At 34.6% G+C, this 14,932-nt stretch overlaps 1 protein-coding gene across 5 annotated transcripts in view; it reads right to left on the reverse strand.

Moving 5' to 3' along the window:
- spir (spire) overlaps nt 1-14,932 on the reverse strand; it is a 167,671-nt gene that overhangs the window by 114,674 nt on the left and 38,065 nt on the right. For all 5 annotated transcript variants that reach the window (XM_053747696.1, XM_053747686.1, XM_053747708.1 and 2 more), the window contains exon 2: nt 7,694-7,731. In XM_053747696.1, the coding sequence (XP_053603671.1) occupies nt 7,694-7,731 (38 nt within the window). The remainder of the gene's footprint in view (nt 1-7,693; nt 7,732-14,932) is intronic.

The raw sequence follows: 14,932 nt of genomic DNA on the forward strand, positions 1-14,932 counted from the left end.
AAAATAATAATATTATCGGATTGATAGAATTCGTGTACATCTCAGATTTTTTATTTTCTCTTCCTCTTGTCATATTCTGCTCATTTCAAGGAAGTTCGAGACTTGTGTTGTGGGTGGTAATATTAGTATATTACTTAGATAAACATCCAAGTCTCATATTAATCTGAAAAACATCATTTTCCTGGCCATCTCGACCTGACAGTTTAGCAGTTTGGTATGATGACCATCCGGCCACAGAGGTCTTCGTATGTTGATGATGAAATAAATTTAGTTATACAATAAAAACAATAACTAACCCACACTCCGCTGCAGATCTTAAATTAATGTTTTATGAGATCCAACTAACCTTGATTATTGACCAAGAAAATTGAAATAACCGTCTTCGACACTAGGTTAGCTCAGATTAAACTGGCCGATTAGTCAAGCTCATAATATGCAATATTAGCTATAACCGCTTCAAAGCCGATAAGCTTATTTATTCTGATAATAAGGCTTCTATGCCGAAGCTGAAGAAACCAGTTAGCGATAGACTCCCGCGGCTGTAGATGAAGTTACTCATTATTATGCGAGTGATAATTTCTACTAAGAACCCAATTTGTTAGGGTGTGTTGCGTCGACTGAAGATATTTTGTGTTGCTTTGATGAAATAAGGTAGTAAAGATTATGTTCAAAGAGCCTATTAAAATAGGTTATATTGTGTTAAGGTTACCTAAGTAAAACTATCCGCAAAAATGAAATTTAGTAATAAGAAAAAAAAAACGCTTCAAATCTATTATCCACGGGAACTAATTAACATCTAAATATGTATGTATTTGTAATGTATCTTGTATTCAACATAATTGTAATAAGCTCTTAAGACAACTTAATTAATTACAAATAATAGAACGTAAATAAAACGTGGAAATAAGTGATAGTAGCAAAATATATACATCAGAAGCATAGGTCCCACATTTGAAGTTTAACATTGAAGTAGGCTGTAAATAAAATTCTAAGTCTTCAGTGAACACACCTTTACAATCGAATATTAACTGATTGATAAATAACGGTGTGCCATTGGCATCACTTGGAGGTTATAATACCTCGTTTTTGTGTCAAAACTGATAAATTATCTTCATCGATTAAATTCAGATTGTATCAGTTGTCAATAAAAATGCATCATGGGATTGAGCAAATACCGGATTTTAAAAAGCTGGCTTCGAATATAATTTACTGTGAAAACAGAATTAACAAAAATTTCTTATAGACATGTGATGTTATAAAAAGAAATCCACCTGACAAGTTAGTCTGTAGCAACGTAAGAAACTAAAAAAACTAGCGCACGTATTTTTGTGAGGTTTTCACTATGTACCTAATATCAACGATACACATATATATACGTTAATCAAGCATAAGTAACAGGACTTTCTGGAGCAGAGCGGTGCGGCAGTAAACATGTCTGCAGTTCTCGAAGTTATTTACACGACACATAGTGCGTTCACGTCCTATACTGTTATTTAATGGTAAATAGTGGGAAACTACTAGGTTGAGATGCTATAAGCACGATTTGATAGTTTGAAGATAGGGGAAAGAGTAAACAGGGTAATGTATCTGCAATTAAAGGAATAGTAAAGAATAAATATAAATAAATAAATATATTAGGACAAATCACACAGATTGAGCTAGCCCCAAAGTAAGTTCGAGACTTGTGTTATGGGATACTAATTCAACGATACTATATTTTATAACAAATACATATATAGATAAACATCCAAGACCCGGGCCAATCAGAAAAAGATCATTTTCCATCATGACCCGACCGGGGATCGAACCCGGGACCTCTCGGTTCAGTGGCAAGAACTTTACCTATATGTATTGCATAGTATAGACGACTAATGAGGAAGGCTGACATCAAGTAAAAGGAACAAAAAGGAAGATATCGAAGCTAAAGAAATAAACGATCTAATATGCTCAAAATATGGCTATAAATAATATGATAGTATTATTATCATTGACCGAGCATGGTGAGACAAACTAACATATTGTATCGACCACAACTAACTAACATTATGTATCAAATATATCAGGAAAGGGGTAGTTGAAATAAATAATAGATAGTTAGATACAAAGACACAAATAAAACTAACTAGCTACGATCAATGACAGATTTCTGCACAAAGTGGGTCCATGTCAAAACTGTGCCATTATTTAATAGTAAATACTAACGTAGTGATAGACATAACTAGAAATGAATAATGGTAACTAGAGATACTGATGAACAACGGTGCTAAATAAAGCGAGAAATAACTGCCTTTTCTTGAATACCATTCTGTGCAATTCGTTAGTTGTAACATGATCCATGACAGAGTAATCTACATTGCATTGTTGTTTATGGACTTTACAAATGAAGGCGACCAATTGAAAGACGTAGTCGAATTGAAATAGAACGTAAATGCGTGTATGTCAGAAGGTAAAGGTAAGGGAGAAACAAGCATTCAAATATAAAGCAACATCATCATAGTACAACGAATCATACATTGAATACATTGAAATTAATGAACAGAAGATTATGGACTGAAACGTATATATTTTATTTAGTAATAATACATTCCATCTCCCAACACAACGATTATACTAACACAATGGTACAACTTCAATCGACACAATTATAGACTGACCGAGAGCATGATCTCGATCAAAGAAACTCGATATCAAACACAATAAGTTGCAATAAATCAATTCGATACATTTCTCTAGACGTCAAGACATTACTCTCATAATCCATGATCGATACCAGCAATCGATTCACTTTCGCTCATTCGATTCTTATCGCAAAAAGTAGCCGAGCGGGCGCTGGTTCTTTCCTCGGCAGGTTCCTGCTTCTTGCAATGAAATGCGTATAGTTTGAAATAGCACCTGACTGAAAACGAAACCAAAGAAAGAATGAACCTCTATAATTGGCTGGATTGTATTTCATTCACCGAGACCGAAGTGATTGAACCCAGATTGTTCGTATCCTTGAGAACTGGTTGTTGAATAGTGTTATATAAAGTCATGTGAAAATTTTAAGTTCACGTAATACGTAAGCTAAAAGTGCAAATACAAAGTAAGTTTGGTATTGAAATGAGAAAGATCAGAAACCTCAGGATTATAAACGTGGGAAGATTCATCAGAGATGAGATAGTAAAATGCTTTTATTAACATTTATTAATTGAATAATAGAGATGCACTGCAATATAGCTGCTATTTTTATGCTAATAGTTCGAATAGAAATGGAATGAATGGTTCGAATGGAAATAGTAGAAGCCGTAAACAGGTGTGGCAAATATTTAAAGAATATGATGAAAGTTATATCTAACATCTGATCGCTTTTTCTCGATTACTTCCTGTGTTAGCGTCACAGCATAGGGTCCGCTTTTGTACTTTTTCGTCACCACTTCGCACGGTCTTTTGCATTAATAATATATACCTATATGCATTAATAATAGTAATACATATTGGAAATCAATTACAACGGGCATAAATATCGATAATGTAATGATGAACCTATAAATGTATAAATACATTGATATATATTCACCCACCAGACGTGCAAGGTGTTGGGTGTTACAGTGCAATAAAAGTTTATATCTAGACAGATGTTCGGATGTTTATTACGAAAGCTGATAGTCGCCTAGGCTCTTGTAAATTACTTGTGCATTTAGTCTTTACTATTAATTTTACAGCTGATAGGCATAATTGCTTTCAAAGAGTAGTCAGTTAATTCAAATCTATACATATCTAAATTATTGCAATCTTAATGGCAGGCATTGGTCACCTGATAATCTGGCGTATAATATAATGAACCATGTATCGGAAATTTAGGTGAATCCCCCGATATCCTATATCAGCATTTAGCAGTGCAAATAAAAGTAAGTCACTAACACTAAATTGGATCATAATCTCTAACATTAGGGTGTAATCAACAAACTGAAAAACATCGTGAATTTGATCCAAAATTTCTAACTTGAGAAGTGTAACAAGTGCTCCTAATTTTGACTCTCAACATAACTCGCTAAGTAGAGCTTCGTAAAATCAACTTATAGCGGCCATAAAATAGCTTGTATAAAATTTCCTTTTCGAGTAAGCAGGAAGTGTTATTAAGATTTAGGCCGCCATTTCACAGGGGTCCGTTAAGATAACGAAGATATCAATAAACATTCAGCCCTGTTCCCACGATGAGAGTCGGCGTCCATCAGTTTGATCGACGGTGGTCACCACAGACTTACATTAAGCTAGATACCATCACCGGTAGTGCGAGGTGGGGAAGAAAAAAATAGAAAAGTGGACTCGGAACCGATGCCGCGACGCTTTGCACCTGAGAAAGAAACTGGAAAAACACTCAGATGAGAAAGGTAGAAAAAGAAAGAGAACACCACAATCAGTGGTGAGCATAAGTGAAGAGAGTGGAAGTGAAAAGTCAATCTACTCTTCGTGTATTTCACGAAGAGTAAGAGTAGAGTGCTTGATCACATGTAGTCACAAATAGGATCACACCACATACTTACGAAGTTAATAGATGAACATAACCTTCGACTAAAGGTACTAAATACTGGTGTAGATATGAAGATAATACTATGCTCTTACTTACTGCGATTATTATTTCGATTTGGATAAAGCACCTGCAATTAATAGTATCTAAAATAAATTAGAAGTCGCTCGTTAATTCATTGATAAAGAAACGAAGGGGAAATTTCATAAAACATAGCGAAACATAGGAAACCTTAGCGCAGAACAAAATCGGTGCTCCATCGTTTCGGGGGCCAAGATCCTTTTTGAGGTCACTGAGCCATGTGGAATGAGTAAAATATGTACAAAAATTGTATTACATTAGCTTAAATTATTTTAAGTATGTGGTATCTAGCTAATATAAATCTGTGGTGGTCACCATCGTAGCTCACATCTTTACCGTTGCTGTCTGTTAGTTAGTGCGGTAAATACTCATTGATATAATTGGAAACTAGCTCACTGCTTGACATGTATCTATGTTTTACACTGTCCAAAACATGAGTAAAATATTATCAAGATACCGCCGGTATTTTTAGGTTTATTTTGATAATTTTGATAATTATCTGAAATATCGTTACAAATATATCTTATCATTTTTCTGTCTATTTCATGTCGATTGGAATAACTATTGAAGGCAACAAAATATAAGACGACAGGCGGAATTACTCTGTCAGGCCAAAACTGCTGAACAGCTTTGACTGTAAAATATAAAATTTGCTACACGTGTTCTCTGTTGTATTTGGGGTTGTGACGTTGCAAACCCGGGGTCAGCATAAAACTAAACCTAAAAATATTGAATATTCTCCTTGGGAATGTTATTGTTGGCCATCAGCTGCCAAGACGTGTCCCTTAGTCGCTTCGTACGACATACACGAGAGAATGTGTGTGTGTGACGTTCTAGAATATGGAATGACCAAATTCTAGGACGAAACCACTCGTCATAAACTTACTCTGTAAAAGTAGACTAAAATCTATTAGAATATTTATAACCATTCCCATGAGAAATAAAAGCTTTCCTTCCAATGAGGAACAACATTATTGGATTGTGCATTTTATAATTGCATTCTATATCAGATCACTGCCGTGTGAACATTCAACTTGTCAATGCATATTGACCTTTCTCTGGTCGGAATAACGGTGAATGTTGCATGAGATTCGCTTGTAAACAACAGGTTGCACGGGCGTGTGGTCCAGTCATAAATTTCGTTTGCAACCTCCTGCGAGAATACCCTCTGGACCTACAAGATTAGACCCATTTGGGCAAAAAGTATCTACTTATTAATCTTCATCAACGCTGCCCGATCGACTTTCCAAAAAGGTTTGTGTTCGACAACACCAAAAAAAAAGGTCTAATAAAACTTCTAGACGTTTAAGATTAGACTTTATAGTAAGTTTAGCTGCTGAAAATCAGCGCTCGTCGAAATATTTAATTATTTATAAAACTTTATTGTTCCAAATAAAAATATACTTATAAACAAATGGCGCACTTAATGCTATAAGCATTCTCTTCCGGCTAATCATTAGGAGAAACAGAGAAAAGTTGTTCGGCGCAAAAAAGTAACTTAAACACAAATACTACCACATACAAAAATAGAATAATAACTATATATATAAAATAAAAATATAAATGGCAAAGCATAAGACTACATATATATCAATATATAAATACATACTATATTATGCCCAAGGAATACGGATAAAAGCTAAACAGAAAAGAGAAAATAAGGAGGAAAAGGAGACCAAAAGATGAGCACGTACTCTTTTCTTGAAAGAAAATTTGCTGTTTAAGACGGAATGTCAGCGGGCAAAGCATTCCAGAGTCGTGAAGATTGGAGGGCGAAGGAATTGGCCATGAAACAGGTCCGGAAAAGGGGGATATAAAGAAGGCGTGAGTTGGAAGAACGAAGCTGCCATTAATGGGAGTCAGAAAGATATTTGAACCAGCATTTAAGGTATTAATTATGAGCAGAACATAAATATATAGTTATTGGAGGGTTCAAAAGAACTGAGAATAGAGTGCAGAGCAGCCGAAGCTGTCTACGTTATCGGATAAGAAGCCATTTAAGCTCCGATAGATACGCAGAGATATGATCATATCCCAAAGCTGATGCTTACTATCATCCTCTTGACATTATTATTTTCATTGTACGTTGTATTAGTCACAAGTTCTTTCATTTAAAATTACTTTTTCAAATATAATTTTTGGAAGTCCAGGTTTTTGATGCAACCAAAAATCAGGATGAACCTGGCCATAGAGCTCCTACCTCTTATGTTAGGTCGAATCATGAAGATCCATAAGGTACTAGACTTCCTGCAAGACCAGCGAACATGCTTGTTTGAAGTCATGGAGATAACGTTACTTGCACGTATAGCTACAACTTTGGCACACACTGGTGCGTCTATCAAATTTGATTTGCATTATAGAGTTACAAGTCGACAAATGGATATACAGGCTCGACAGCTGATTGGCAACACGGCATTCTCAAACAAAGAGGAGGTAAAGTAATCATAAATTTTAAGACGCGGACCTTATAATAGACCAATGTCAGTAATAAGACACAACATAAAAATGAAAAGGACTTTAAAAATCGATACATTTATAGAATCCCTAGACTCTGGATATACTCCCATGGGAAAAAGGCGTTATAAAATAAACAATACATACATTATGAATTTATAGAATTTATAGTTATGTAGTAATAGCTTAGGAGCCTGCTTAGAAACTGCAATACAGTTTTTACAAGTTCGCTGACCTCTGTCGCGGCAGGAATTTTTGCATTGCAAGACCGCTCTATACATTGGCCCAAGCGCAATATTTTGTAAATAATCGAAGTAAAGTTAACCGCATATCAACTTCATGGAACTTTATGCGACGGTGTTAGCGAACAGTTTGCAATTAAATTGAGCAGCATTACCCGCTGTGGACTATACGAGTACATTATACTTCTTTAATGTTGTTGTAAATTGTGTCTCTTCTTCATCAATATGCTGTGACTTGGGCCAATGATGAGTCTCCGATTTGTATCAAGTTTGTGCGAATAAACATTTTCTCACTATCATTTAAGACAACAACGTAAATTGACATGAAAATTGTAGAAATATTCATTAGTCCCTTCATGAATTTCGCTGTCTTGAGTGAGGCCGAAGAAAAAAAATATTTAATGCTTACCTTAGTTTCTGATGTAACTTCTTCCCTTGTGATGTCATCTGAAATTAAAAAATATATTTTTAATGAAAAAAATCTGCAAAACAATTGTTACTTAATAGTTGTTAGACGGAACAGTAGAAGAAACAGTTGGACGAAGTTTCAGACACGTCGCCCGAAGCTCGGCTATATTTATCACAAATTTCATTAAAATCTGCCCAGCACAACGGTTTAGATAGATGAACTCTTTATTGCACCATTCACAAAGGAGGCATAAGTTACAATGTATTCAATTTCATTTCGTTCAGCTTTTGCACTCATTAATTTATTTTGACATTAATGAGTGCAAAAGCTGACTTATGGCTAATACAATTTCATAGATTAGCCATAAAACATGAATGGGAAAATATGTACACATATTTTCGCATTCATAATACTTTTATGGATTAAATTATGGGTACAGTTTACTCTTTAATGCGGTAGATAAGAGATCAATGACCTATCGACAATATGTCGTGAAAATTTGCGTCTTTGCCTTTCATATCCAAATAAAATATTCTAATGAAGCACCTTTTGTTCACATATCATTATTTTCTTCTGTCTTACGTCTTGTCCTCATTGAGATAAAGCAGCGGCGCGAAAATGTAAAATCAATAAAATGTACGGACTAACATATCCTGTATGTGGTTTTGTTACTTTGCAAATGATGCATTGAAGAGTTCTTCTATCTATCTGTCGGTACTGTGTCCTGTTTAAACATATACGTTTTATATTACGGCGTCGCATCGCGCCGCTTTGTTAAAACAAACCAGTTAGAAACAGGCTTTATATTAAAAAAATATCATCAATGATCCAATCCAAGTCAGCTGAATGATTTCGTAAAGCATCAGACTTCAAAGGCCAAAACGCATTAGGTCGTTCAACGATGCCACTTGCCACAGTCTAGTAATCTCTCTCTACTCAAGATGTCGCGATACTACATAGAATTATCATGGGGTGAATGACCGAGAAAACTCAGTTAGGAAAATACATTTCATAGACAATGTTTTCTTGAAAGAATAGTACCTACGTAGAAAAGTTTTCTTGTGTGAAGCATTAATTCTCTTTGGATTTATTGTTATGAAAATAATAAAAGGTGACTTTGTCCACTTTTCAGAAAAGGCTATAACTAGTTTTTATTTATTTATTTTACAGTCAATCATAACATCCTTACGGTTACCCAAGCCGAAGCTATTTTTACCCTATTTACCCTTTTATCTAGGTATACAAATGACTTCCATTAACCTTCGTATCGATCTAATCTCTCTTATTTCGTTTCACATGTCCCATCTATCTATTCGTAATTAAACATTTTAAGATAAATTTCGCTTCCCTATGTCCGTTTCTGCTATAGAGTTGAAATTTTCGACGTCACTTCAGTTTCCATGATAATACATTATTGAAGCTCATGATGCACAAGGGTCAGCCCCCAACGAGGGAACTCCTCAATGGTTAACTGGGAGTCATAACATAGGGAATTATAAAATACTAGCTTTCGGCCGCGGCTTCGCCCGCGTGAATTTCTCTGCGAATGCGAAACAGGCACTATTTTCATGCAAAATTACAGTCATTTGGGGAATGATTATTGACTAAAAAGTAGCCTATGTTTGGACTTTGTGCTTCGTGGGTCTTTAATTATATGAAATTTCATCAAATCGGTCCAGGGGTTTAGCTGTGAAAGCGGAACAGACAGACTTATGGCGCTCCCGCCCGGCCCTGGCAGAAGCGGCAAGCCCAAGAAATGCTGGCTTGATGTCGTCAACGATGATATACTTGAAAATGATCTGACAACTAAGGATGCTGTCAACCGTGCGAAGTGAAGACCAAAAGTAGAAAAGTGGGCACTCAATGTCTGAGAAAGAAACCGGGAAATCGCTCAGATGAGGGAGATGTATTGCACCTTATAAATCGGCAATTTAGAAAATATTTACAAATCTCGCCACAAATGCACTCAAATGTTATTGACGCCTGGACTACGACGTGTGCTCACGCGTATTGGACGTTTGCTGAAATTAATGGCCATTCCGTTGGCTCGTGTGGCTTATCTCCAAATTTCATTGCTAAAAATACTTGTGATAGACATTCGAAACACGAAAAGCCAATGATGAAATACACACATTTACATAAGACGTTTGATTTTAATATTGTAAAGGACTAGCTTCTCGTTCTCGTAAGATCTTCGGAATAAAAAGTACCCTGAGCAATTGGTGAATTAAATTGCATTAAAATCCAGTACATTTTGTGTGAAAGAATCACAAACATTTATATACGTATTAATGGGTATTTTTGGGGTTTTTGTGACCTTCATAGTTTACCCAGCAGTGGATAATGATGCCAAAGACATTCACGAAAGAAAATAAATAGTTTAAATATTTGGTTTCAGATTAAATATGTGATAACAGTGTGACACTTTCTTCTTGTTTAAACATTGATAACGTTGATAATAATAATACAATCAAAACAAGTTCATTTAAGGACTCACCACAGATTTATACCATCTCTCATCAGAACATTCTCCCGATTATTTCTCGTCGATCATTTTTTGGTCTACACAAATGCAATTAGGGAAAATATTGCTGAATTCATCGTTACATTTCTTCAACTATCCTCTTTTCTTACCTCATAAACTAGAGATACATTAGCACTAGATGCTATTATAAATATTACCCAAAGCACAGATTATATAATACTTAACAATCGAAAGTATAGCTAGATGGAAACTAGATATACGCACATACGAGTACCGTTCATTAAACAAATCTAGTTCTGCCAATGCTGTTCCAGTATGCGCTGGGTTTGCATGTAAGCAATAATTTACAAGGATATATAAGGTAAAAAGTAATTGGGAGTATCTCTTGGGATACATATCTAACATGTTACTGAACATGTGAAAATAAAGATTGAAGTGAAAAAAAAACGGTCATAAATATTGAGGAACAAATCTTCAAACTAAAAATGTTTTTGTATGTACATAAATGCGGTATCTGAGTTTAGGCAAGTAAATTAATTACCAATACATGTTTCCACAGTACGATTGTTTTGAACAATAGTTTAAACCAATTTTTAAAAATATGGCTCGATTAATGAAAAGTTCTTTTGAAAATGTGTCCACTTTGATCACTGGATCTACTTGACCTTGCTCTTTGTCATTTTTTAGATAGATATAAACTCTAGAAGTGCACCTCGTTTTTTATAACAATGGACTGAAGAAGAAAAAGAACATCCAGGGCCAACCACTACATATCCATTAGTGGTCACTGAAGCAACTAAGGACATGAATGCATAGCCAAATCGTCAAATTATTTCCGCATTTAAGTAAATTAACGACATAACATCTTTTTTTAACATTCTCAAGGATAAGTTAGTTTTTTTATAGTAAATCATGGAGTAAATCATAAATATCTTGATTACTTAATTGAAATATGGATATATAAATATTTATGCGTATGCCGTTTCCGCCGTGCTCTGGAAGAAGAGGCACGCCTAAGAAGTGCTCGCTTGATATCATCAAAGACGATATGTCTGCCAACTAAGGAAAACAAGACCATACGAAATGGAAAAGAAGAAACATTGGCCGGACCCCGGGCTACGGCGTTCTACTAATAAAAAAGGAGAAAATGAAGGGGGGGTTGATAAAGCTAAGATATGTGTGAATGAATTTTTGGGTTGGCAAACCCAACTAGCCGGGTTGATAACTCTTCATCGAAAAGATTTCATCTGCCAAGCCCTTATTTAAAAAAAACTTGTAACTAAAATTGAAAATTAATAGATAAGACGTGACTTCGTCATTAGACTACGAATTGGGACCATTCTTATTGGTTTTAAGTAGTCACATATAGATCTCCCGAAGCGCAATATCTTATTAGTTACTTTCTTTTCGCACGGTCGACTATTAGAAAGACAAATGTCCATGTCAAGCAGTACCTTCAACGAGAGAAGACAATCATTTAGATAAACACAAAGATATATTCTCCAAGCTTAGCTTTGCTCAGTGCATTCACCCCGGCTCGTGACAAACCCATCCTGGCATGACATTATAACATACAGTACATTATAACACACATTACATTTCCACGTAAACAAGCATCTGCTAACATCATACTTATCGCAGACTGTAAAGAAAATATTCTTATTCTAGTATGACAAATGCAAATAGAAAAGTTTTTATATGGTAGATACGATATATTTATTATTCTGAAATAGTAGATTATACACCTAAATAGCATAAGTGAAGCATTTTGGATGAGGCGTAACTGTCCACCCTACTAGAAAGGTTGGATAAACTCTTTTGTTTCTTTCAATTTAATTGAACAATTTTCACATTGTTTTAGAATATCATGTTTTTACATGGCATTCTAAAACAATGTGAAAATTAAAACAGTAAAATTTTCTTTTGAAAATTTCACTTATTTTAAAGAGCGCACGCAAACGATGTTGGGCACAGATAGTTTAACTATATTATAATTTGTTGAAAAAGTAATATTGGCTTAGGAATCCATATGAACCTATTCAGACAACACAAAACCCAAATGGGGTTTGTTCCACAATCTGATTTTGATGATTGTGCAAAAAAACATGATAAGTATCTAACGTTTTACGAGAGACGGGTTACCGTACCATCAACTTATAGTTCAATGCCTCCCCGATTAAGGTGTAATCTACTTTTTGTTCCATAACGTTACTTCATTTGCGTAATTTATGTGGTTTTAGGTTTTACGATAACCATTACTATTTTTGTATATTTTGCGAGTTTAGGAAACACTTAATCTTGAACTCTTGAATAATAAAGTACGTAAGTAGTTGTAATGAAAAAAATAGTTTGCGAAACGACTATTAAAGTCGTTCAAATTAATAAAATAATGAAATAACTGACGTAAATAATGAAATATCCAAAATTCATATCAGTTTTTCTTCAGATCGAAAAATTAACAATGTAACTACATCAGGCTTAATTAATATCGCAACTTGATGTTCGTTTATGCATCAAAAATCTTTCAATCTCAGTAGATACATCGATGATCTACTTGAATCTGCGAGATCTACGAGAAATTGTTTTCAAAGTCGATCCCATTTATGCCAGAGTGGATCTAGTAAGAATTATTTGTCCCTAGATGCAGAAAATATAATACATCTATCTATCTACAAAATGACATAATAAACTATACTGATCTATAATAAAAACATTACCACAGCTAGTATTACTAAGATAATGATAAAATAGTCTGCACAATTCGCGCCATCTTGCCCTCGACGAGACCACACGGCAGAGATTTTAAAATTATGCACAACGCTTGTTGGTGGGATCTTATCTGTACCGGGAATAGCTGCGCTTACCTTCACCAATTTAACGGAATAATGTTTGTACTAAGTATATATAGAGGATTTTTTTAATAAATAGCTTCTTTCCACTGCTGGCCTAAAGCCATTTCTTAATGATTTTATAAAAAGAAATGGTAACTAAGATACATATGTGCGAGAAATCTATTTTCGTGGTTAATACCGTCAGAAGCATATACAAGCAGGTAGAATCAGTTCGTGTTTGCCATAAAAATAAACTGGTCTCCCAACAACTTAAGATGTTATTTTCGATTGCACAGTGCGGTAATATGACACTGCGTAAAAGGTAACACAATTCTATATTAAATATAACTCAACTATGGTACGTCATATCATCGTTAATACAACTAATATTTTCCACCTATAAAATAGTTAATGTTAGATACAGTGTGACAAATAAGAGCGGCTTGCGACGACAAAAAGCCGGAATGCTCTGACGGCGGCACGTAGGGCGTAATGACGTACGTAATCAATTTGTGATCAGACCCACCGCTCTTATGAATTTATGTCTGGAATGTCCATGGACAATCCACCTAATGGCAGGAATGAAGGACCTTGTAGAAAGGGCAGCTTCACTTCTTGCTTTAAAGCGATTAAACTTGAAAGAGAAGATAATGGGCTTGATATATTATATAACAATTACAAAGTTTATAAAATCAAATTATTTAAACTTAAAAAGATCATATCGTGCCAAGAAATGGATGGTTGAAAAACTTGAAATCTACGTACAAAATTCACACCTGAGAAACATAAGACTGATATTGATAGATGGAAGACTGACATTAGCAAATTTGATCCTTTAATCATCATCATATCGAGTGTGATTGGTATACAAACTCATATGGCACGAGAAGGATACAAACCTGAGACCTTTCGATCCACAGGCGGGCGTCTTAACCATTACACCACCACCGCTTCAATGATCCTTTACCTAATAACATAGATAAAACAATTTCCGTTGAATCCAAACTCATAATCTCGCAGCATTAAACGTACATACGTTTAATGCTGCGAGACCAAACAGCCCACATTAGTGATGATGACACATGACTCACTTTAACGCATGCAAAGTAGGTGTCAAGTTGAGAAATCGGATTTGCCATTTTGGTTTTATCTATAACAATTGTTAATATTTTTTTGAAGTTACTTTTGTCGCTCTTGAGGTGGAATGATCAGACAGATCTTTCAATTCTTGCGTTGATAAAAATCTTCGTTGTTTTAACGCAAATCCTGGAACTAAATACTATTGTTTAACTTTTACGAACTGTGTTAATTAATAAATTTTAAATACATTTTAAACAGCGTTTTGTTGCGTTTTGCTGTTAGGTTCCAAATGAAATTCCTACTTCTCAATTTATATTTTGAATAATTTTTGTTACACGTTTCACGTATGACACACGTTTTAACAAATTTTGAAAATAACAATGAGATGAAAAAATGGATATCCGCACGATTCTAGAGAATTTCATCTCATTATTATTCTAAATTTAATATCTCTCCTCGAGTAGAAATAATATTATTTAGTCTATAAGTGGGTTCCAAGGATAACCTTCAGTAATATAAATAAACGAATTTCTTATATCTCTATCTTAAATGAACTACGTGAGATGTGTGAATGTATGCCCTTGCACATTGCACTCAAATATGGAGTATTCAAATAACTATGGTGGTATCTTATCAACTCTCAAGACACATCCAATATAAGTAATAATTAGTATCTCGTCCCGATTACGATAATCATCTAAAACGCAAATTACTTTACTATACTTTGACTTTATCTGGAAATTGCAAATCTGTTATTTAAGCATATATTCATTTCATGTTATTTATCTTGTACAATTTTGATTCGATTTATCGATTCCATTCTTGCTGGAATACCATCTATTA

The sequence above is a fragment of the Plodia interpunctella genome, chromosome 1, assembly GCF_027563975.2.
Source record: "Plodia interpunctella isolate USDA-ARS_2022_Savannah chromosome 1, ilPloInte3.2, whole genome shotgun sequence".
In the NCBI taxonomy this organism is placed as follows: domain Eukaryota; kingdom Metazoa; phylum Arthropoda; class Insecta; order Lepidoptera; family Pyralidae; genus Plodia; species Plodia interpunctella.